The following is a 24,975-nucleotide window of genomic DNA, read 5'->3' on the forward strand; positions in this document are numbered from 1 at the left end:
GGGCGTTCCTTTCCCTCTCCTTTGCCTCTACCACCTGGCATTGGAGGAATTCCTGGGCATTTCTGTGGGACTCCCTCGCCTGCAAGATACACTGCCTGGCTTTACTGCATTCCTCAGATAGCCCTTCCCCTTCTCTAGCGCTTTCTTCAGCGCTGGCCCTAGCTTCTCTCTGTTGCTCTTCCAGTCTATCTATCTGTCTCTGCATATTGGCTACCTGCTGTGATAGGCACGCTAGCCAAACTGCCTTTTCCTGCCCTTTACTATACGCTTTGCTTTCCGTCCATTGAGCTGCAGCTTCTGCGGGCTGCTCAGCTCTCAACAGTGCTATCACCCATTGTTTGGTGAGATTGATCTTTTTAAACAGATAAGAGGAGATTCTCTCCTCCATCTTGCTACGTTCTCTCACCCCCTCTGACAAATCACATATCCCAAACCACCGAGGTCCTGCCATGGTCGCCATTCTGTAGGGGTTTTGCGTTTCCCTTTACTCCACAAAAGGATTCCCCTAGGTTCTAGACCTCGGAATTATGGTGGGATATGATAAAAGGTTGAATTGACCAGAGTGTGCCGATGAGAGAAAACAGAAACCAAGATGGACTCAAAGCAAGTCTAAAATTTACAGGCTTTATTAAACAATGAGAAATCGAATCTCACCAACACTACACAATGCGTGGCTAAACTTATGCTTTAAACTAAAACTATGGACGAAAACTATCGGGCACGTCGTAAAACTTACTTTAACACAAGTTACTTGCAAGCATACTCCCCCTTGACCTTTCTCCCCTCAACCTCCTATTTCGGGAAATTCACCAGGTCACCAGGATACTCACAGCGAAGTCGATGCAGGCCCACGAGCTGTCCAGCAGAGCAGGAAGAGCAGGAAGAGAGAGAGAGTTCTGGCTTGACTTCGGCTTTTATACCTGAGCTTCCTTTGAAACCCCCAGGTGGTCCTCTGGATAGAAGGGGTTCTTTTGATGTTTCCCAGTTTCGATCTGGCATGAACAATAGGCTTCCGATGATAAGGGGTTTGCTGATGTCATGATCCCTCAGCCTGATCGTCATCATCCCCGATGGTGATTGTGCTTGTGCTGGCCTGTTTACCACCGTCTGCTGAGGCTTGGTTCCTCCCTTTGTGTATCCAAGAGAATCTCGTTATCTCCGTCTCAGCCTTTCCTGTTCACACCGTTGTGTGATGTCCAAGTCCACAGGCCAGACGGGTTTGATTCTTGATGTGTATTGGGGGGGGGTTTTTCCGTTGCAGCCAGCAAATTTGTCTTTTAAGATATCCATGTGCTTATTCAATTTCTTCCATAATTTTGGAGGATTTGCCCAAATAACTTACACCAGACACTCCTTATAATTGAGACACTCCATCCTAGGCAACATCATGCTGAATTTCCTCTGCTATGATATTTGGAATTTATTTTTGTTGCTCATTGAACGTTACAGAGTCCAGTCATACCTGGCGATGGACACATCGAGGCACTATTTGAATCATCTGGAGTGAAGCCGACTGAAACTTCCTTAAGTGCCATCATTTTTACGAGTAGTAAGGTGAGCAAATTTGTGTTGAGTGATTCATAAAAACTAAAACATCTGAAATGATGAAATGTGTGAGGCATCGTAGAATATTATAGAGAGGAGAAGCAGCAGCTCATGTACTTGATGACTTAGACAATAGACAATAGGTGCAGGAGTAGGCCATTCGGCCCTTCAAGCCATTCAATGTGATCATGGCTGATCATCCCAGATCAGTACCCCGTTCCTGCCTTCTCCCCATATCGCCTGACTCCGCTATCTTTAAGAGCCCTATCTAGCTCTCTCTTGAAAGTATCCAGAGAACCGGCCTCCACTGCCCTCTGATGCACAGAATTCCACAGTCTCACAACACTCTGTGTAAAAAAGTGTTTCCTCGTCTCTGTTCTAAATGGCTTACCCCTTATTCTTAAACTGTGGCCCTTGGTTCTGTACTCCCCCAACATCGGGAACATGTTTCGTGCTTCTAGCGTGTCCAAACCCTTAATAATCTTATATGTTTCAATAAGACCCCCTCTCACCCTTCTAAACTCCAGAGTATACAAACCCAGCCGCTCCATTCTCTCAGTATATGACAGTCCCGCCATCCCGGGAATTAACCTTGTAAACCTACGCTGCACTCCCTCACTAGCAAGAATGTCCTTACTCAAATTAGGGGACCAAAACTGCACACAATACTCCAATTGTGGTTTCACTAGGGCCCTATACAACTGCAGAAGGACCTCTTTGCTCCTATACTCAACTCCTCTTATTATGAAGGCCAACATGCCACGTGCTTTCTTCACTGCCTGCTGTACCTGCATGCTTACTTTCATTGACTGATGAACAAGGATTAGGTCAGTGAATGTTGTATACATGGATTTTCATAAAGCATTCAACAAGGTCCTTCACGTTAGACTTATCAGAAGATTGAGTCACATGGGATTCACAGTGATTTGATATATTGAATTCAAAATTGGATTGGCCAGAGAAGAGTAGTGGAGGGGTGCTGCATCATGTCATGCTCTGTGGCGAGTGATGTTCTTCAGGAAATAGTGGTGGACCTATAATGAGGGTGGGCTGGTTAATAAATTTGCAGATGTTACAAGAATTGATACAGCTGTGAATAGTGAGGAAAGTTGTCAAAGGACTCAACAGGGGGTAGATCAGTTGGAAATAGTGATGCTGAATGGCAGGTATGGTTCAGTGCAAACAAATGCAAAGTGTTTCCATTTGGGATGTCAAATGTAATAAAAAATTATACCGTAAATGTCAGGACTCTCCTGAGCATTGAAGTGCAAATGGACCTTGAGGTGCAAGTCCCTTTAAGTGGCAACACATGTAGATAGAGTTGTTATGAAGGCCAACATGCCATTCAATTTCTTCACTGCCTGCTGTATCTGCAATCTTACTTTCATTGACTGATGAGCAAGGACCCTCAGATCCCGTGGTACTTCCCCTTTTCCCAACTCCACATTCACCACTGTGATGGAAGGCAATCAAGTCTTATATTATGTCCTCCTTTTTCTGCCGCTGTCGGGGGAGTCGAACCATCCGTAGTTGGGGCGATCGAAGCTCCCGCGATCGGGGCGGTCAAAGCACCTGCGGTTGGAGCTCCCGAAGTCGTTCGCTAACCATGGGACTGCAAGTTCCACGATGTTAAGTCCGCAGGCTCACACGGTTGGAGCTCCGAGGTCGATCCCCGACAGGGACCGCCAGCTCCACGATGTTAAGTCTGCAGGCTCACGTGGTTGGAGCTCCCAAAGTCGGTCCCCAGCAAGTCGGTCCCCAGCAAGAGCCCACGATGTTAGGCCGCAGTGCAGACGGAGATACGACACGGAAAAAGTTGCATCTCCGTTGAGGAAAGAGATTAAAATAGTTTTCCCCACCCCCCACATAATACAAAACTAAAAGTGCACTAAAGCGTACATTTTACAACAAACGAAAAAAATAAAGAAGCAAAAAGACGAGACAGACCGTTAGCGAGACAGCTATCGTCAGCGCCACCTGGTGCAGCTCTATATAACTTTGGTTGGGCTGCATCTGAAGTAATACATGTGGTTTTGCTCACCTCATTACAGGAAGGATGTGTTGGCTTTGGAGAAGATGTAGATTTACCAGAATGATACCTGGATTAGAGGACATTAGCTACTTGGAGAGGTTGAACAGGCTTGGATTGTTTTCTCTGGAAGGCTGGAGGTTGAGGGGGGTTATGGAGGCACAGATACGTATGGTTCAGTCTGAACCTTTTTCCCAGGATGGAAATGCCAAAGAGTAGAGAGCGTAGCTCTAAGATGAGAAGGATACAGCTTAAAACAGATGTGTGCGGCAAGTTTTTGCACAGAGTAATTGGTCCGTGGAACACACTGCAAGGGGAGGTGATGGAGGAAGATACGATAGTAGCATTTAAGAGGCTTTTGAGTAGGAACTTGGATATGCAGAATATGGAAGGATATGGATTATGTGCAGGCAGATGAGATTAGTTTATCTTGGCATCGTGTTCGGTACAGACATTGCGGACAGGAGCCAGTTCCTGTAGTATAGTCTTTATGTTCTATGTAAAACCTGTTTATAGGAGGTGTCTGCTGTGAGATATCATTTTAAAAGGGGTCATGGGCCTCTACGTAGGAAAGGCCTGCATCTTCTTCAAAGCCTACACGTCTTTCCTGTAATGAGGTGAGCAGAATTGCAAGCATTACTCCAAATGTGGCCTAACCAAAGTTATATAGAGCTGCATCATGACTTCCTATCTCTTGCACTCAATGCCCTAATCAATGAAGTCAAGCATACCATACACCAGAGTGTGAAGCCTATCAAGTTGATGTGGCCTTGTCTATAAAGGAGGCTATGGTAAGGTGAGGTTAAATATGTTTGCCTATAAATATTTCAGGTTTCCATCTAAAAGATGGGCTGCTTCATTATTTGTGTTGTTTCACAGATAAAAATTACCTTCTTGAAGCTGGGCATGGTGTACGTGAATAATCAGATCCAAGGTCTGCCCTTCATAAAAGGTAAAGCTAAACACCAAGCTGGTAATCTTAGAGAGGTATACAAAATCATGAGAGGAATAGATCGGGTAGATGCACCGTCTCTTGTCCAGAGTAGGTGAATCGAGGACCAGAGCACATTAGGTTGAGGGGAAAGATTTAATAGGAATCTGAGGGGTATCTTTTTCACACAAATGTGGTGGGTGTATGGAACGAGCTGCCAGAGGAGGTAGTTGAGGCTGGGACTATACCAACGTTTAAGAAACAGTTAGGTAGGTACATGTATAGGACAGGTTTGGAGGGATATGGGCCAAATGCAGGCAGGTTAGACTGGTGTAGTTGGGACATGTTGGCTGGTGTGGGCAAGTTGGGCCAAAGGGCCTGTTTCCATGCTGTATCACTCTATGACTCTATGACCAAGCTGATTTGAAGGGATGGAGAGGGTGCCACAGTAGACAGTCTTGAAGGGGATAGAAAGGCCTTTAATTATTGTAGGATGCTGGATGTTTCAGGACCATTGCACATCCAGAACATGGTGGTTACTGCTGGGCTGAGTTCAGGGGCTCGGTGCGGGAGCCGTGCCCAATATTGACTCTTCATTGCAGTTTCAAAGGCAGTTAGTTTATCAGTTACTAACTTGGCTGTAGTTTCATAGATTCATAAGTTCATAAGTGAAGCAGAATTAGACCATCAAGTCTACACTGCCATTCAATCATGGCTAATCTATATTTCCCTCTTAACCCCATTCTCTTGCCTTCTACCCATATCCCCTGATGCAGGGGTTACTCCTGAGAGGCTGTGGTGTCTGAGGAGGGAGAAACATGGGACAGGTTAAACATCGTAAAATGCCCACTCCTCGTTTTGACAGGTGGATGAATCAGCAACTTCCACATGACGTAGAGTCACGGGCACGGTGGGGCAGTGGGTTAATGCCGTGCATTAATATTCTCCATGAATCAATGGGAAAAGGGATTCAATGTTCTCATTAAATACAATGGTGCAACTAATCGAGCTGTTAGGGATTATTAAGCACAGGATAAGGTGATAAGTGAAACAGCAGGCGGCTGATTCATCCACCTGTCAAAACGAGGAGTGGGCATTTTAAGATGTTTAACCTGTCCCACAGCCTTTCCCCCAAGTAGAGGAATCTAAAACTTGAGGGCATAGGTTGAGATCATAAGATCATAAGGTCATAAATGATAGGAGCAGAAATAGGCCATTTGGCCCATCGAATCTACTCTGCCATTCAATCATGGCTGATCTATCTCTCCCTGCTAACCCCATTCTCCTCCCTTTTCCCATTAAACCCCTGACACCCGTACTAATCAAGAAACTATCGATCTCTGTCTTAAAAAATATCCATTGACTTGGCCTCCACAGTCTTCTGTGGCAAAGAATTCCACAGATTCACCACCCTCTGACTAAAGAAAATCCTTTAAGGTTTGGAGGAGGAGATTTAAAAGGGCCAAGAGAATGGTAAGTATATGGAATGAGCTGCCAGAGGATGGGGTGGGAGAGATGTGCACAGTTCCGATATTTAAAATACATGGATAGGAAATGTTTGGTGGGATTTGGGCCAGCAATTGGCAAGTGCAGCCTTGGTTAGGCAATGATCGGTGTGGACGGGTTGTAGCATTCTATGATTCTATAATTGCTCTCTGTTAGCCGCCTGCTGTTTCACATCACAGCTCTGTTAGATGGAGAGATGATCCACTTCATTGCATCCTAAGGCAGCTTATAATATTAACAAGGCATGTCAACTGCAGTTTGTAGGAGCAACAGAGAGCTTGTACCACCTTACAAAGAACTCATCACCTTCGTAGCATGTATATTTATCATTAGCACTGTTCAAGTACAGTTAAAATTAGGAGTGCTATTATAATTTTGTAACATTGATTTTTGCGATTATTCAATACGGCTTGTGAGGAGGGATATGCAGAACTTAGAAGGAAGTGGTGCTAATCATGTTATGGTTGAGTGACGGTAGAAGGAATGCTATGATACAAGGGAAGGGCAAACCAACTTCAGAGCCTCGAGCAAGATGCTGCAGCTGAATGAAAATGGAAATATAAGAGGCTGATGAGGCTGAAATTCTGCGTCCAAAGTAAACTGCTGAGGAACTCAATGGGTTAAGCAACATCTGTGGAGGGAAATGGACAATCAACGTTTTGGGCTGGGACCTTTCTTCATACTGATGGTGCAGAGGGGGGGGGTCTAATGAATAGAAATTCTCGGAAACACTCAGTAGGCCAGGCAGCATCTGTAGAGAGAGAAATAGAGTTGCAATTTCAAGGTGGTAATCTTTCTTCGGAAGTTCTTCTGGAATGTTGTTGACCTGAAGCATTAACTAAGTTTCTTCACAAATGTTGATTAACATGTTGAATGTTTTCAACATCTTTTAACTTCACACCTTACCAGGCACATAGTTACAGTGCATACAGAACAATCACAGATTACACGGAATCAGTTCTACAAACACACCCAATGGCTTTATGTAAGAGCGATCAAACTGGTTCCACTGTCTGACCTCTTCCCCACGGCTTGGTAAATTCATCCCTTTCATTCACTTATCCACTTATTCATCACACACTTATGTGAGTATGTGTATATATATATATATATATATATATATATATATTAAAAAATAGTTCAGTGTATATACATATATATATATATATATATATATATATATATACATATATACATTGTATCTCTGTTTGCTTTGTTGTCACCTTCTCTGAGCTAACAATGGTCCATTCTACATTTTCCTTGATCTCTACATCTCTTTTGATCTCCTACACTTCCTTATCCCTGTAACTCCCTCGCCCCTGACGTTCAGTCTGAAGAAGAGTTTCAACCCGAAACGTCACACATTCGCTCTATCCAGAGATGCTGCCTGTCCCGCTGAGTTACACTAGTATTTTTTGTCTCTTTGGTGTAAACCAGCATCTGCTTCCTAAACAATGGTTCCATCTGAGGTGGGCCAGATAATTTCTCATCCAACGTAAGCTAACGATCCTCACTTGACTTCACTAAACTTGGAATGGCCCATATCCTTTCTCAATACCATATTATGTTGTAATTGCTATTTCCCAAATATTCCCTTCACATAGAATCAGTCCTACATCATTGAAACTGGGTCTGCGACACACCATCCACATCAACTCCCACAAATTCTACCACTCACCTACACTGGGGACAATTTACAGCGACTGATTAACTTTCCAACTTACACAAATTGTAATCCAAGCTTGGATCGAGTGGATGTGGAGAGGATGTTTCCATTCGTGGGAGAGTCTAGGACCAGAGGTTATAGCCTCAGAATAAAGGACATTCCTTTCAGAAGGAGATGAGGAGGAATTTCTTCCGTCAGTGGGTGGTGAATCGGTACAATTCTTTGCCACACAAAGCTGTGGAGGCCAAGTCAATGGATATTCTTAAGTCAGAGATAGATAGATTCTTGATTAGTATGGATGTCAAGGGTTATAGGGAGAAGGTAGGAGAATGGGGTTAGGAGGGAGATATAGATCAGCCATGATTGAATCGCGTAGTAGACTTGATGGTCTGAATGGCTTAAATCTACACCTATCACATGACCTCATTACCTTATGAATTTGGTATATGGGAAGAAAAAAGGGAGCACCCAGGCGAGACCTGTGCAGTCAGTCAGAGAGAACATGCAAACTCCACAGATGTAGCACCAGATTTCAGGAGTGAATCCAGGTCACTGGAGTTGTGAGGCAATGATTCTAACAGCTGTGTCAGTCCTGAACCTATAGAAACAATCAAGTTATTGAGGAAAAGGATACCCTTTCGCCTGTTTCATTCATAACATTTAATGATGGCCTGTTTTGTTGCTTTTAGCTGGGTTTAAGGTTGAGAGAAAATCCATCATCTGCGTTCAGATGACCACCAGATTTGGCCTGAAGATGCAAATCTACTTCAGCCCAGTTTTCCAAGTGTACATAATGGTACAAATGAAATTTTTTGACGGCACACATGGTAAGAGGCATTCGTATTAATTTACAGTATCAATGTTTGGGAAGCCAGACCCGCAAGGCGATAAGCGATGAAAGAACACTTCATGTCTTGCTTTCCTTCTTACCTTTCGGAGTTTATATCCTGATCCCTTGAAAATATTTGCGTTAAGGGATGGTGTAGGGGAAGGTGGGAAGGTTTGAGTTATGGATCAGCAAAAGAATTTCTGGAATTAAACAAGTTTATTTCGAGAGGTATGAAGGATGTAATTACGTAATCAAAATGAACAAGACCCAGGCGCAAACTGAAATTATGCACTATAACCATATAACCATATAACAATTACAGCACGGAAACAGGCCATCTCGGCCCTACAAGTCCGTGCCGAACAATTATTTTCCCTTAGTCCCACCTGCCTGCACTCATACCATAACCCTCCATTCCCTTCCATCCATATGCCTATCCAATTTATTTTTAAATGATACCAACGAGCCTGCCTCCACCACTTCCACTGGAAGCTCATTCCATATCGCTACCACTCTCTGAGTAAAGAAGTTCCCCCTCATGTTACCCCTAAACTTTTGTCCCTTAATTCTGAAGTCATGTCCTCTTGTTTGAATCTTCCCTATTCTCAAAGGGAAAAGCTTGTCCACATCAACTCTGTCTATCCCTACTACAAACCAATTTCTTCAAAAAAACGTGACAATGTTGTTCTATGAACCTCATAACTGATGCCCTCCATCCTGAGATGAGTTATGCAGGGTTTTTTGTTAATTGAATTGAATTGATTGAAAGATACAGCATGAAAACAGGCCCTTCAGCCTGCCTATGTCCATGCTGACCATCGATCCCCCGTTCACAGTAGTTCTATAATATCTCACTTTCACATCCACTCTCTACACTCGAAGCAATTTACAGAGGGCAATTAACCTACAAACTCGGACATCTTTGCAATGTGGAAACATAGAAACATAGAAATTAGGTGCAGGAGTAGGCCATTCGGCCCTTCAAGCCTGCACCGCCATTCAATATGATCATGGCTGATCATCCAACTCAGTATCCCGTACCTGCCTTCTCTCCATACCCTCTGATCCCCTTAGCCACAAGGGCCACATCTAACTCCCTCTTAAATATAGCCAATGAACTGGCCTCGACTACTCTCTGTGGCAGGGAGTTCCAGAGATTCACCACTCTCTGTGTGAAAAAAGTTCTTCTCATCTCGGTTTTAAAGGATTTCCCCCTTATCCTTAAGCTGTGACCCCTTGTCCTGGACTTCCCCAACATCGGGAGCAATCTTCCTGCATCTAGCCTGTCCAACCCCTTAAGAATTTTGTAAGTTTCTATAAGATCCCCTCTCAATCTCCTAAATTCTAGAGAGTATAAACCAAGTCTATCCAGTCTTTCTTCATAAGACAGTCCTGACATCCCAGGAATCAGTCTGGTGAACCTTCTCTGCACTCCCTCTATGGCAATAATGTCCTTCCTCAGATTTGGAAAGAAACCCACATGGTCACAGGGAGAACATGCAAACTCCACGCAAAGCACCGAGGGCAAAATCGAAGCTGTGTCTCTGGCACTGTGAGGCAGAAGCTCCACCAGCTGTACCACTGTCGATCCACAGTCCTCCTTTACATCCTTGAAGAGGTTGCATCTATCTTTCTGTCCTGAGGAGTTGTTTCCAAAGCTTCTGCAGTGATCAAAACTCGGAGGGCATTGAGGGGCCTGCACTCTCGTCTGAAGTTGGAACAAGAATTTTCCTGACCTGCTTGTTCTTGAAAGGGAAAGGCTGTGAATCAAAATAAAGCTCAAAGAATATTTTGGATGTTGAATTCAAAGCAGGAATGCTTGAAGCTCACCAAAGTATCAGTGGAGAGCAGAAGTTATCACTGATTTTTAAGATGAAATAGTGAGCAGTTTGAACATTTTACAATTCAGAGTTTGGAAATGTGTGATCCTCCAATCCTCCATCAGGACAAATGAACAAGCACCATGTAGTGACAGGTTTTACACCGTCTGAAGGATTTAGTCCTCGATAGTCACCCTGCACCTGCACGGTTTGTCCTCTATTCCCCAATATCGAAGGAATCTACAGGAAGTTCTGCCCCACGAAGGCAGCTAATATCTTCAAAGTCCCATACCTCACGCTCTCATTTCACTGTTACCATCGGGAAAAAGGCACTTGAGCCTTTGAACTATTGCCTCCAGGTTCAAGAACAGCTTTTTCCCTTGCTCCACCATGGATCGTTTAGAATAATTGATAATTTATTGTATATTTATTGTTATTGTTGTTGCATTTAATCTGTATCTGTAATGTTGCAGTATGTGAGAATGTAATTGTGCTGGTTCTGGTGCATATGTCAAAGATGTAGCCCAGTCCATCACACAGATCAGACTTCCCACCATTGACCACACACACTTCATGCTGCCTCAGAAAAGCAGCCAACATAATCAAAAACCTAGTCATTCCTCTTCTCCTTGCTTCCATAGGGCAGAATATAGAAAAGCATGAAAGTGTGCAGCACCAGAATCTGGAACAGGAACAGCTACTTCCCCATTGTTATCAGACTTCTGAATGGTCCTTCGATAAGCTCGTGCACTGTCTAAACACGTCTACTCTATTGTGGACGTTGGACTTTGTCTCTGGACTGTTGCGTGATAATGCTGAACACTGTATTCTGTACTCTGTGCTTTTTCTCTGCTCTACCTATTGTTCTTGAGTTTGGCTTAATTCTATTTATGTACTATCTGATTTCACTGGATAGTATGCAAAGCAAAGCTTTTAACTGCACCTTGGTACATGTGACTATAATAGTCTAAACCTAAAGCAATGATGTTAGTTTGTGTTGCTGCTGCTTGGAGATGGAGGAGTTTGTCAACTTTCTTTCCAGTCACCACTCTGTGTTGTCTTCCAATGATACCCCTTCTGGCACAGCCTTTGTGGAACCCCATTTCTGGGAGTGTGCTTTGAGGCAATGCCCTCAGTCCATTGCGCCACTCACAGCATTGCCCGCTCTTACTTAATGCTCAATCTGACTCTTGCTTTCTATTAGGATTGTGTGGAAATTTTAATGGCGACTCCAAGGACGACTTCAAGAGCAGCATGGAAATCTCGGAAGGGATTGCTGCGTTATTTGTGAACACTTGGCGCCTTGGTAGATGCTACAAAAATGCAATCGACAAGCATCCAGACCCCTGCTCCCTCAGTCAGTTCAAGTGTAAGTGACAAAAACAAAGCCTCCCTTCGTGATGAACTTTGATTTGAGTAGATCGGTGAGTGGGACGAATTTCTTGTGGCAAGGGTTTGTTCGCAGATCAAAATAACACCCTGGCTTTTCATTCTGAGGAAAAGATACAGTTATCAGGACACTTCAGATTCAGATTCAGGTTACAGATTAGTTTATTGTCATAAAGAATTTCCCTGTTGGCATAAAGATCACAGTGTGCACAGTATTCATACAATATTGATAAATGCAGCAATAACTACAACAATGTGTGCAAAGCAGCAGAATGGTACAAAGACTGTTGTGCAATTCTAGGGCGTGTAAAAAAATTATATTATGGAATAACTGAATGAGGTTGTTAAGATTTAGAGTTTGTGACAGCATGTCGGGGAAGGGTTGTGAAAGAAGTTTGGTTTAGTTTAGAGATACAGCATGGATATAAGGACACCATCGATCACTTGTTTAACTAGTTCTATATTATCCCACATTCTCATCCATTCCCTACACACTAGGTACACACCAATTTACGGAGGCCAATTAACTTACAAGTCCGCACATCTTTTGTATGTTGGAGGAAACTGGAGCACCAGGCGTGAACCCACGCTGTCACAGGAAGAACGTGCAGATTCCACAAAGACAGCACCCAAAGTCAGGATTGAAACCGGGTCTCTGGTGCTGTAAGGTAGCAGCTCTACCAACTGCGCCACTGCACTGCCCTACTGTTTGATGCAGGAGTCTGATGGCAATGTGGAAGAAGGTGTTCTGAAGCATGGGCTCCCTGAATCTTCTCCCAAAAAGTAGAAGAGAGAAAAGGGCAAGACCTGGGTGATAGGCTGGAAGTCAGCATGGGATCAGCGGCCTGGGACAGTCTGTACTCATTCTTCCTACTTTTTCTTTCACAATGTGAAATTTAATCTTTTGTGAATTTATTATTGGTAAATTGGGATGTCACTTTTGCCTGGAAATGACAGTTATTAAAGTGAAGGCTCAAACATAAACAAACCTTTGAAAATTCCATTGATTTACAATTATGACATTTCACACATTACGCTTTTACAGCCACTAGTTAATGGAATCTACTCAGTTATACCTCATAAAGTTGTAAAGCACAGAACCAGGTCCAAGCCCCACCATGTTCATGCCAATCTTTATACCATAACCGCACTATTCCCATTTTTCCTCAATTGGTCTCAGCCTTCAATGCCTTACCAATTCAAATGTTCGGCCAGACATTTCACAATTGTTGTGAGAGTACCTGCCACCACCACCATTTAGTTTAGTTTAGAGATACAGCATGGAAACAGGCCCTTCAGCCCAACGAGTCCGCACTGACCTGCGATACCCGCACATTAACACTATCCTACACACACTGGGGACAATTCTTACATTTACCAAGCCATTTTACCTCCATACCTGTGCGTCTTTGGAGTGTGGGAGGAAAGCGAAGATCTCGGAGAAAACCCACGCAGTCACGGAGAGAATGTACAAACAACACCCGTAGTCAGGATCGAACCCTGATCTGCGATGCTGTAAGCACTGTAAGGCAGCAAATTTACCGCTGCGCCACTTGCCACCCGCTTCAAGCAGCGTGTTTCAGTTTCTAACCACACTCTGAGTGAAAAAATCCCCCCCACACAGTACTCAGAGCTACCATTCATCTTACAAATATATCTTTAATTAGATACTCCTAGCAGGGTAGAAGATTTAAACTATCTATCATCATAATTTTATATACCTCCATCAAGTCACCCCTCAGCCTCCTCCACTCTGCGGAAAACAAACCTAGCCTATTCAACCTCTCCTAATATCTGAAATGCTCCCATCCAAGAAACGTCCTGGTGAATCTCCTCTGCACTCACTGCAGCAATATCACAGCCTTCCATTGGCGTAGTGACCAGAACTGCACACAGGACTCCATCAGTGACCTGTCCAATGTTGAAACCTGACGTTCCTGCTCATAAATTCTCTCCATAGCTATTGAACGTAGGAATTCCATGTAGCTAACCCCTGCTGCACTGCTCTCATCAATCTGCAAGACAATTAGCACATTAGTGAGACAAGATCTCCCATGATCAAAGCCATGCTGGTAATCCCTAATTAATCCCTGTTTTTCCAAGTGACTTTAAATCCTGTCCCTTTGATTTTTCTCCAAATCATGATTTGTTACCCTTCAGTCATCTGATACCTCGCCTGTGGCTGAGGATGATGCGGAATTTAGCATCTAGACCCCAGCAATCACTTCCCTTACCTCCCACTGCAGTTTGGGATGGACCTCTTTGTGCCCTGTGGACTTCTTCATCTTTACAGTGGCTTGCAAAGGTTTTCATACCCCTTGAAATTTTCCACATTTTGTCACGTTACAACCACAAACATAAATGTATTTTATTTGGATTTTATATGATAGACCAACACAAAGTGGTGCATAATTGTGAAGTGGAAGGAAAATGATACATGGTTTTCAAAATTTTTTACAAATAAAAAACTGAAAAGTGTGGCGTGCAAAAGTATTCAGCCCCCCTGAGTCAATACTTTGTAGAACCACCTTTCGCTGCAATTACAGCTGCAAGTCTTTTGGGGTATGTCTCTACCAACTTTGCACATCTAGGGACTGAAATTTTTGCCCATTCTTCTTTGCAAAATAGCTCAAGCTCAGTCAGATTGGATGGAGAGCGTCTGTGAACAGCAATTTTCAAGTCTTGCCAGAGATTCTCAATTGGATTTAGGTCTGGACTTTGACTGGGCCATTCTAACACATTAATATGCTTTGATCTAATCCATTCCATTGTAGCTCTGGCTGTATGTTTAGGGTCGTTGTCCTGCTGGAAGGTGAATCTCCGCCCCAGTCTCAAGTCTTTTGCAGACTCTAACAGGTTTTCTTCCAAGATTGCCCTGTATTTGGCTCCATCTATCTTCCCATCAACTCTGACCAGCTTCCCTGTCCCTGCGGAAGAAAAGCATCCCCACAGCATGATGCTGCCACCACCATGTTTCACAGTAGGGATGGTGTGTTCAGGGTGATGTGCAGTGTTAGTTTTCCGCCACTCATAGCGTTTTGCATTTAGGCCAAAAACTTCAATTTTGGTCTCATCTGACCAGAACACCTTCCTCCACATGTTTGCTGTGTCCCCCACATGGCTTGTGGCAAACTGCAAACGGGACTTCTTATGGCTTTTTTTTCAACAATGGCTTTCTTCTTGCCACTCTTCCATAAAGGCCCAATTTGTGGAGTGCACGACTAATAGTTGTCCTGTGGACAGATTCTCCCACCTGAGCTGTGGATCTCTGCAGCTCCTCCAGAGTTACCATGGCTGTTTCTCTGATCAATGCTCTCCTTGCCCAGCCTGTCAGTTTAGGTGGACGGCCATGTCTTGGTAGGTTTGCAGTTGTGCCATACTCTTTCCATTTTCGGATGATGGATTGAACAGTGCTCCGTGAGATGTTCAAAGCTTGGGATATTTTTTTATAACCTAACCCTGCTTTAAACTTCTCCACAACTTTATCCCTGACCTGTCTGGTGTGTTCCTTGGGCTTCATGATGCTGTTTGTTCACTAATGTTCTCTAACAAACCTCTGAGGCCTTCACAGAACAGCTGTATTTATACTGAGATTAGATTACACACAAGTGGACTCTATTTACTAATTAGGTGACTTCTGAAGGCAATTGGTTGCACTGGATTTTATTTAGGGGTATCAGAGTAAAGGGGGCTGAATACTTTTGCAGGCCACACTTTTCAGTTTTTTATTTGTAAAAAAAATTTGAAAACCATGTATAATTTTCCTTCCACTTCACAATTATGCGCTACTTTGTGTTGGTCTATCACATTAAATTTGTGGTTGTAGCGTGACAAAATGTGGAAAAGTTCAAGGGGTATGAATACTTTTGCAAGCCACTGTATATGCACCAAGCAATCTCATACTCCTCCTCCTTAATTCTAGCATGAACTAGAATTTCACCATCCCTCCCTTTGTACTCTCATTCTACCTCGCCTCACTCCTTCGTGAATACAGATGAGAAGTATTCACCCACATCTTCGGGCTCCACACATGGCTTGCCCTTTACTTCTCTGCTTACCTCCTTGCACCAATATAAAATCCCTTGGGATTCTCCTTAATATTGTCTGTCAATGATATTTCATGTCTCTTCTTTGCCCTCCTACAATTTATAAGCACTTTCCAGACTATATTTCTCAATGGTCTCTCCCAATTCAGTTTGCCTTTTTTTCCTTTATACCTTTATATAGTGTATACATTTTTTCCCATCATCAACACTTCAAATCGTGGAGGACTTGCTCATCCTTACCTTTCACCCTTACAGGAACATGTTGGCCTTGAACTCTAGCTGCCTCCCAGCTAAAAGATCAATGGTCCCAGACCTGATCCCGAGGTACACCACTTTTAACCGCAATCAGCTACTCGCAACCTAATTTCACCAGGTCTTGCTTTATATTATTGAAATCCACCTCCACCCAATTTAGGACCTTAGCGAGGCACAAAATGCTGGAGTAACTGCTGGAGAGAAGGAAAGGGTTCCTTCCTTTCTATCCAGCGATGTTGCCTGTCCCGCTGAGGTACTCCAGTATTTTGTGTCTATCTTCGGTGTAAAACTTCAATAGTAAAATGGCGGAGCCTCGCGGCAGCGGCCTCTGCAGTCCGTCTGTCTTTTTTATTTTTGGCCTGTTGTCCTGTTGAGTGTATAGTTTGGTTGTAGTTTATATATTATTTTTAGCTGTGTATATGTGGGGGGCGTTGAGGGGGGGGGGGGGACTTTAAAAATCTCTTACCCGACCTTTTCCCTGTCGGGTCTCCGTTGTCTTTGGGGCCTAGCACCGTGTAGCGGCCTCCGACCAGAACGACCTGGGGGCTTTAGTCGCGGAGCCTGCAGACCCACCATCGTGGAGCTGGCCGGCTTCAGAGCATGGAGAGCTATGGTGGCGCGCGGCTGCGACCCGACTTCGGAGCTTTGGAGGCTCCGGCTGCAGGCCCGGTGGACAGTGACATTGGGAGCTCGCGTGTCCCTGATGGGAGATCGCTTTTCGGAGCTCCCACAACGGCAGCTTCTCCCGCCCGAACTGCGAGGTTGAAAACGACGGAGCGGGACCTTACATCGCCCGGCGCGGCTTTAACGCTGGCGGGACTTGCCATCGCCCACCGGGGGCTTTAAAATCGGGAGAAGAATGGAAAACGGGAGAGACAATGACTTTGCCTTCTATCACAGTGAGGAGGAGATTCACTGTGACGGATGTTTGTGTAAATTGTGTTAATTGTGTGTCTTGTTAATTGTTTCTTCTTGTTGTATGACTGCAGAAACCAAATTTCATTTGAACTTCATTTGAGGTTCAAATGACAAAAAAAGGTATTGTATTGTAAACCAGTTTCTGCAGTTCCTTCCGATATATTAGGACCTTAGCTTGCAGACCATCTCCACAACTGCCCTGATTCTATCAGAACTATGAACACTATACTCAAATTACTCCCCTTCACACATGTGTCAGGCCTCATTTCCCAAGATTAAACCTGGTACAGGTGTGTCTCTAGTTGTACCTACGTATAACTACACCTACCACTACCTACGTATTGGCTCTAAATGCTTTCCTGAGTGTACATTACAAATTGCACCCCATCTAAGGCCGTCGCTCTAAGGCAATTGCAGTCAAGACTGGTAAGTTATTGCAGAACTTGAAGGTCACTGCGCTGGGTGTAATGCTTCCTGGGAATGGGCTGTTCTGCTGCAATAAAGTGACTAATGACACAGAATTGCCATCTCTGTTTCTAGTGGATTACGCACAGTGCCATTGTTTCAAGTTGATGAGGAAAAGCAGCATATTTGGAAGATGCCATGCATTTGTCGACCCGATGGACTATGTTGAGGTAAAAATGAAATAAATATTCCAATGTCATAATGAGCTTTAAATGTCATGAATTTGTGGACAGTGGATGATTGTATTTGTGTTACTTGATGTGGGCCTACAGTGAGACCACATATAGTTGGGAAATAATGATTTACGCAATCATAATGTTTTGCAGCTGAGGTTTTACTTGACCACAGCTGAGTAAATTATTTTCTTCACAAGTTCATTAGTTCATAAGTGATAGGAGCAGAATTCGGCCATTCGGCCCATCAAGTCTACTCCGCCATTCAATCAAGGCTGATCTATCTTCCCTTCTCAACCCCATTCTCCTGCCTTCTCCCCATATCCCCTATCCATTGACTTGGCCTCCACAGCGTTCTCTGTAACATTTGACCTATTTCAGAAGCATTCTACAACTCCCGGAAAGGTGATTAAGTGTTATACGTCAATGGGATTCCTGGCAGTGCATTCAAATGTGTAAGTAATGAAAAGGAGTGCCGACCATATTATTGTGCATTATATTATGTATTCTTTTCAGTATCTTTCAATTCAGTGGAGGTACCAGATGCTGCAGACATCTTGATGAGGGTAGAATAGTTAACTTAGTTGGCCTGGACTTTAAAAATGCTTGGTGAGGTCCCACATGAAAAACTGGTTTCTAAGGTTAGGGCTCATGAGATCTCAGGGAAGTTGGACATTGGATCCAAATCTGTCTCGGCAGTAGGAGCCAGGGTAACATTAGAAGATTATTGTTGATACTATGAGCAGTGGTGTACCTCGGGATCAGGGCCGGGACCCTTGATATCCATCACATAGATTTACAATCACTATATGAATGTAGAGGTATTAGCAGTAAGTTTGCAGATGATGTGAAAGTTCTGTGGGACTACCTGCTAAACAGCATGGTCAGCAGGGATGAATTGGTCCAAAGGCCTAGTTTTTATGCTGTATTATTACAATGGACATCAGTAATGTTGTTGATAATGAGGAGGATAGTCTTTTACCACCCAATGATACTGATCATTGGGTAAGATGAGAAGAACAATGGCAGATGTGTGAGGTGATGCGCTTCAGTCATATAGTTAAAGAGTGAAACCTTTATTAGTGTGGAGACAGGCCCTTCGACCAAACTTTCCAACACCGGCCAAGATGTCACAGCTACACTAGAAACATAGAAACATAGAAAATAGGTGCAGGAGTAGGCCATTCGGCCCTTCGAGCCTGCACCGCCATTCAATATGATCATGGCTGATCATCCAACTCAGTATCCTGTACCTGCCTTCTCTCCATACCCCCTGATCCCTTTAGCCACAAGGGCCACATCGAACTCCCTCTTAAATATAGCCAATGAACTGGCCTCAACTACCTTCTGTGGCAGAGAATTCCAGAGATTCACCACTCTCTGTGTGAAAAATGTTTTTCTCATCTCGGTCCTAAAAGATTTCCCCCTTATCCTTAAGCTGACCCCTTGTTCTTGACTTTCCCAACATCGGGAACAATCTTCCTGCATCTAGCCTGTCCAACCCCTTAAGAATTTTGTAAGTTTCTATAAGATCCCCCCTCAATCTTCTAAATTCTAGCGAGTACAAGCCGAGTCTATCCAGTCTTTCTTCATATGAAAGTTCTGACATCCCAGGAATCAGTCTGGTGAACCTTATCTGTACTCCCTCTATGGCAAGAATGTATTTCCTCAGATTAGGAGACCAAAACTGTACCCAATACTCCAGGTGTGGTCTCACCAAGACCCTGTACAACTGCAGTAGAACCTCCCTGCTCCTATACTCAAATCCTCTTGCTATGAATGCCATCATACCATTCGCTTTCTTCACTGCCTGCTGCACCTGCATGCCTACTTTCAATGACAGGTGTACCATGACACCCAGGTCTTGTTGCATCTCACCTTTTCCTAATCGGCCACCATTCAGATAATAATTGGCCACCATTCAGTTCACTAGTCCCACCTTCCTGTGTTTGGCCCATATCCCTCCAAACCTGTCCTATCCATGTACCTGCCTAACTTTTTTTAAACATTGGGATAGTCCCTGCCTCAACAACTCCTCTGCCAACCTTTGGGAAGTTGGATGAGGGTAGGGTAGATAAAATGAATGGTAGGGCCCTAGGGAGTCTTGAGGAATAGAGGTCCCATGTGGTACACGTCTGAGAATGCCTGAATGCAGTAGCATGGGTAGATAATGTGGAGAAGACGGGTGAGACAATTCCCTTCATTAGCTGGGGCATGGAATACAGCAGCATGGAAGTTATGATATAACTTTATAAAAATTGATTAGGCCACAGCTGGAGTACTCCATATAGTTCTGGTCGCTCCATCATGGGAAGAGTGCAATTGCCCTGGAGAGGGTGCAGGGGAGATTCTCCAGGATGGTAACCGGGATGTAGGGATTCAGCTGTGATAAGAGACTGAAAAGAGCAGGGTTGACATATTTGGTATGTGAAGGCAGAGAAGAGACCTGATAGAGGCTACCAAAATTACAAGGGGCACAGATCGGGTGGACAGTGAGAAGCTTTTTAATGTGGCACAGTTGTTTTTAACCAGAGGATAGTTTAAGGTGAGGAGTTTATCACCACTTGGAATGAGAGGGGTTCTATGGTAAATTATTTTCCCCCAGCGGCTGGTTGGAATGTGGAACGCACTGTTTGAGAACATGATTGAGGAAAAGACTCTTACATTTAAGAAGCATTTAGTATTGTACCTCAAACACCAACACATAGTACGCTACGGTCCAAGTGGTGGTAAATAGGATTAATATACAGGTAATTGGGGTCAGCATGGGTAAAATGTGGGCAGAAGCGCTTGACTATTATATGACTCTATGGTACCTGATCTTGTGGGTAATTGAGCTGTGGGAAAGGTTTGTTTTGATTTATCTTATAATATATGGGATGATGCACAATCAGACGTCTTCCCCAGTTCCTCTGAGAGTAACCGTGCTGGCACCACTCACGCCTTCTTTCTCTTTCAGCGCTGCCAGTACGAGACCTGCAACTACGAGAACATCCGGGGCTACATGTGCTCGGCCCTGCACTCCTACGTGCTGGCCTGCAAGGCTCGGGGCATCCGGCTGGTCAACTGGCAGAACGACGTGACGGACTGCAGTATGTATTGGGCCGAAGATGGGCAGGAGGCTCAGACTGGATGGGCGAGATGAGAGGTTGTCTATTCCCTGGGGGGGAAGTGCTGTTCCGGGCACAGTGGCTGCGTTGCAGCTGACCAAGGACACTGAGGCCAGCTGTCCTGGATTGCAAAGAAGAAGTTGTGTCTTTGACGTTTAATTTGAGTTTATTTTAGAAATACAGCGCGGAAACAGGCTCTTTGGCCCACCAAGCCCACACCGACCAGCGATCCCCACACATTAATACTACCCTGCATACACCAGGGACAACTTTTTACATTTACACCAAGCCAATTAACCTGTAAGCATGTACGTCTTTGGATTGTGAGAGTAAACTGAAGATCTCATAGAAACCCCCCGCATGTCACGGGGAGAACATACAAACTCCGTACAGACAAGCACATGTAGTCGGGATCGAACCTGGGTCTCTGGTGCTGTAAGGCAATAGCTCCACCGCTGCCCTAAGGTGGGATTAGGACACTTAGGGTTTCTGCCTCAGAAGTGCTGCAATGTAATTCAGAAACTGTGGTGACCCTTATGTTCTTGGAGTCCACATTCTCCTCATGTTTGAGACCTTCAATCCAGGCAATATATTAGCAAACTGCTTCTGCACCCACTCTAAAGCTTCCACTTCTCTCCTGCCACGGGGTGTCCGCTCCACACAGTTCTCCAAATGTGGCCAAACCAAAGTCCTCTAAAGCTGCATCATGACTTTCTGACTCTTATACCTAATGCTCCGACCAATGAAGGCATACCTACCGTATGCCTGAAAAGGATAGGAGAAGTAGTTTGATGAAAGATTCCAACCTAAAATGTCACCTATCCTTGTTCTCCAGGGATGCTGCTTGACCCGCTAAGTTACTCCAGCACTTTGTTTAAGAAGGAACTGCAGATGCTGGAAAATCGAAGGTAGACAAAAATGCTGGAGAAATTCAGCGGGTGAGGCAGCATCTATGGAGCAAAGGAAATAGGCGACGTTTCGGGTCGAGACCCTTCTTCAGACTGTTTCATCTTTTGCCAACCAGCATCTGCAGTTCCTTGTTTTCTATACCATATACCTTCTTTACCATTCTAACTACGTGTTGTCACTGAGGGAGTCATGGACTTCGAATCCAAGATCCCTCTGTACATCAATGCTGTTAAGGATAGACAAAAGGAACTGCAGGTGCTGGAATCTTATATAGAACACAAAGTGCTGGAGTAACTCGGCGGGTCAGGCAGCATCTCTAGAGAATGTGGTTAGGTGATGTTTCTGGTAAGGACCCATTTTCAGACTGAAGAAGGATCCAGACCTGAAACATTGCTCATATATGTCCTCCAGAGTTGCTGCCTAACCTGTTGACTTACTCCAGCACTTGTGATCAATGCTGTTAAGGCTCTTGACATTAACTGTATTCTTTCTTCTTACTTTGGACCACTCAAAGTACAACACCTCACATTTGCTTGAATTAAACTTCATCTGTCATTTCTCCGTCCATATCTGTAACGGGGAGACACTGAGGTAAAATATCCAGGATGGAGAAGGGGAAGTTGTGCCTTTGAGGTGGCATTAGGATGCACTGGCTTTCAGCATCAACGGTGCTATGGTGTGAGAAGCCCTGGTGATCATTTAGTCATCTGGGTCCACATGCTCCTTGTATTTGAGGCAGAACCAGAGGATGCTCCCAGGGAGTTCATCTCATTACACTGCCCAGCAAATAAATCACATCAGCTGAGGTGAGGGCTGATAACACATCGATCCCACACGAGGATAAGAGCAATTTCTTCTCTTGGAGTTCCCCCATCCAAGGGAGCTTGAGTCACTAAATGCATTCAAGGCAGTTAAGGGTCAAGTAATATCAAGTCATGTTTATGGTCATATACATTAGTACAGTGAGGTGCAGGTGCACTGAGGAGGAGGTGGGTACGGAGAGAGTGGGAATGTGGTGCCGAGGGCAAGATGAGATCGACAGTTACCTTATTGACTGGCAGAGCAGGTCCCTGTTTCATATATGCTTAGCGTTCAGCAGTTTTGTGATGACTGACAACTGTTCTCATTTACCACAGAGACTGATTATTCCAAACCCTTCCTTGGCTATTCCTGCATGAAGCTGAAGCAGTGTCCATGTGTGCTGAATGGGAAAATTCATCCGTCTGGAGAGAAAGTGGATGCTCTGTGCAAATCCTGGTAATATGAGCACACAACCTTTCAAATCATGGCTGGGGAGAGGATCCTGAAAGAATTGATACGTTATTGCCACATGTGACATGTCACAGTGAGATTTGTTACTTTGCAAAGAGTCGCCACATAGAGGCTGCCGACAGTTACAAAGTATTGAGTTTGACCCCCTTTGTTCTCTCGGCAGTCCCCCCCCCCCCCCCTTTGTCCTCCTGCCTGTGTTTGTTATTGCTCTCCTGCACCAGTTTGCTAACTCGTATGATCAGTCTGAAGAAGGGTCTCGACCCGAAATGTCACCCATTCCTTCTCTCCAGAGATGCTGCCTGTCCTGCTGAGTTACTCCAGCATTTCGTGTCCATCTTGTTAACTGATAGGCTTTTCTGTCCGCATGGGGAAGGGACGATAAGGTAGAGAAGCAAAGATGGCAGGGGGCCTTGAGTAAGATGGATGCAGAGGTGATGGGCTTGTGTGAAGATTAATTTGTGGAGAAGTATTTTCGGTGAGAGGGGAAGGAGAACAAGATGTGAGTGGAAGTGAAGAGCGAGCATCAGCCAGAAGTCATTCATTTTCTATGTCAGCAGTCTACAATTGCTACAGTGTGTACCCTCCAAGGCAGTTACTCAGCCAGGCCACTCTGACAACATTTCCCAAACCCACCAGCATTTCCCAAATATCACCCATTCCTTCTCTCCAGAGATGCTGCCTGTCCCGCTGAGTATCTCCAGCATTTTGTTTCTACCTCTACCACCAAGAAGCACAAAGGTGGCAGGTGCATGGGAACACCACTGACCACAGGTTCCACAATAGGTTGAGATGGATCTATAAACTGGTTGGTAGGTTCATTGGCCTCTGCAACTCACCACTTGTGTGCAGGGTGACTGAAGAATCTGGGACCAATTGACAACATGGAGAGGATAACATTGGATTTGATTAATTTAGGATAAATATTAATGGGTGGTTAATGGTCAGCACAAACTCGTTGGGCCAAACGGTCAATTTCCATGCTGTCTCTCCTTATCCATCCTTTTGTGTACCATCCATCTGTCTCACTGGCTCTTTCCCAACAATAATTTGTGAGTACCTTCACCAGGGGGACTGCAGTGGTTTAGAATATTGAGTTTGTGACTGAGTTTTTTGAAGGAGTAACGACAAAGGGCTTTAAGAGCTTTAGCAAAGCCTTTGATAAGGTTCCGCATGTAAGGTTGCTCTGGAAGATGATATTGCATTGGATCCAGGAAGAGCTACCTAACTGGCTATGTCTAACTGGATACAGAATTGGCTTCACGGTAAGAAGCAGAGGCTAGTGATGGAAGGTTGCTTTTTGGACTGGAGGCCTGTGAACGTGGTGTGCCTCGAATCAGTGCTGGGCCTATTGCTGTTTGTTATCTACATCGACAAATTGGATGAGAATATATGAGGCATGATTTTGCAGATGACACAAATAACTGGTATCATAGACAGTGAAGATGGTTATCAAGAATTCTAATGGCATCTTGATTAGCTGAGCAAATGTGCTGAGGAATGGTGAATGTGTGAGGTTGTGTTTCGAGGTCAAACCAGGGCAGGACCTTCACTGTGAAAGCTAAGGCCTTGGGGACAAGGTGTTGCTGAGGCTGTATTTGAGTATTGTGTTCAGTTTTAGTCATCTTGCTACAAGAAAGATGCCTTTAAGCTGGAAAGAAGGCAAAGGAGTTTCGCAAGGATGTGGCCAGGGCTCGGGGCCGGAGCTTTAGGGAGAGATTGGGGCAAGCTAAGGCTTTATTCCTTGGAGTTCAGGAGGCTGAGCGGAGACCTGATAGAGGCGTATAAAATCATGAGGGGAATAGATAATGTGAATGCACAAAGTCTTTCCCGCAGCGTAGCGGAATCAACAACGAGAGAGCATAGTTTCAAGTGAGGGGAAAGATTAAATAGGAACCTGAGGGATAGCTTTTTCACACAGAGGTTGGTATATTGGCCGAGCTGCCAGAGGAAATAGTTGAGTCAGGACAATAACAACATTTAAACAACATTTGGACAGGTGCATGGAAGGGCGATATCAGCCAGATGCAGGCAAATGGAACTAGCTTCGATAAGGTACAGCATCTAGGTCAGCATGGTTGGGCCAAAGGGCAGTTTCAAATGTTGTTTCACTCT

General features: G+C 44.4%; 1 protein-coding gene across 1 annotated transcript in view; it reads left to right on the forward strand.

Moving 5' to 3' along the window:
* The window catches only part of LOC116984419 (mucin-6-like), a 126,043-nt gene that overhangs the window by 45,929 nt on the left and 55,139 nt on the right, over positions 1-24,975 (forward strand). Inside the window, exons 9-15 of the mRNA XM_033038571.1 lie at positions 1,450-1,554; positions 4,454-4,526; positions 8,367-8,504; positions 11,531-11,695; positions 17,475-17,569; positions 20,532-20,664; positions 22,728-22,848. Coding sequence (XP_032894462.1) covers positions 1,450-1,554; positions 4,454-4,526; positions 8,367-8,504; positions 11,531-11,695; positions 17,475-17,569; positions 20,532-20,664; positions 22,728-22,848 — 830 coding nt within the window. The remainder of the gene's footprint in view (positions 1-1,449; positions 1,555-4,453; positions 4,527-8,366; positions 8,505-11,530; positions 11,696-17,474; positions 17,570-20,531; positions 20,665-22,727; positions 22,849-24,975) is intronic.

This window comes from Amblyraja radiata, chromosome 20 (genome assembly GCF_010909765.2).
Source record: "Amblyraja radiata isolate CabotCenter1 chromosome 20, sAmbRad1.1.pri, whole genome shotgun sequence".
NCBI classification, from domain to species: Eukaryota; Metazoa; Chordata; class Chondrichthyes; order Rajiformes; family Rajidae; genus Amblyraja; species Amblyraja radiata.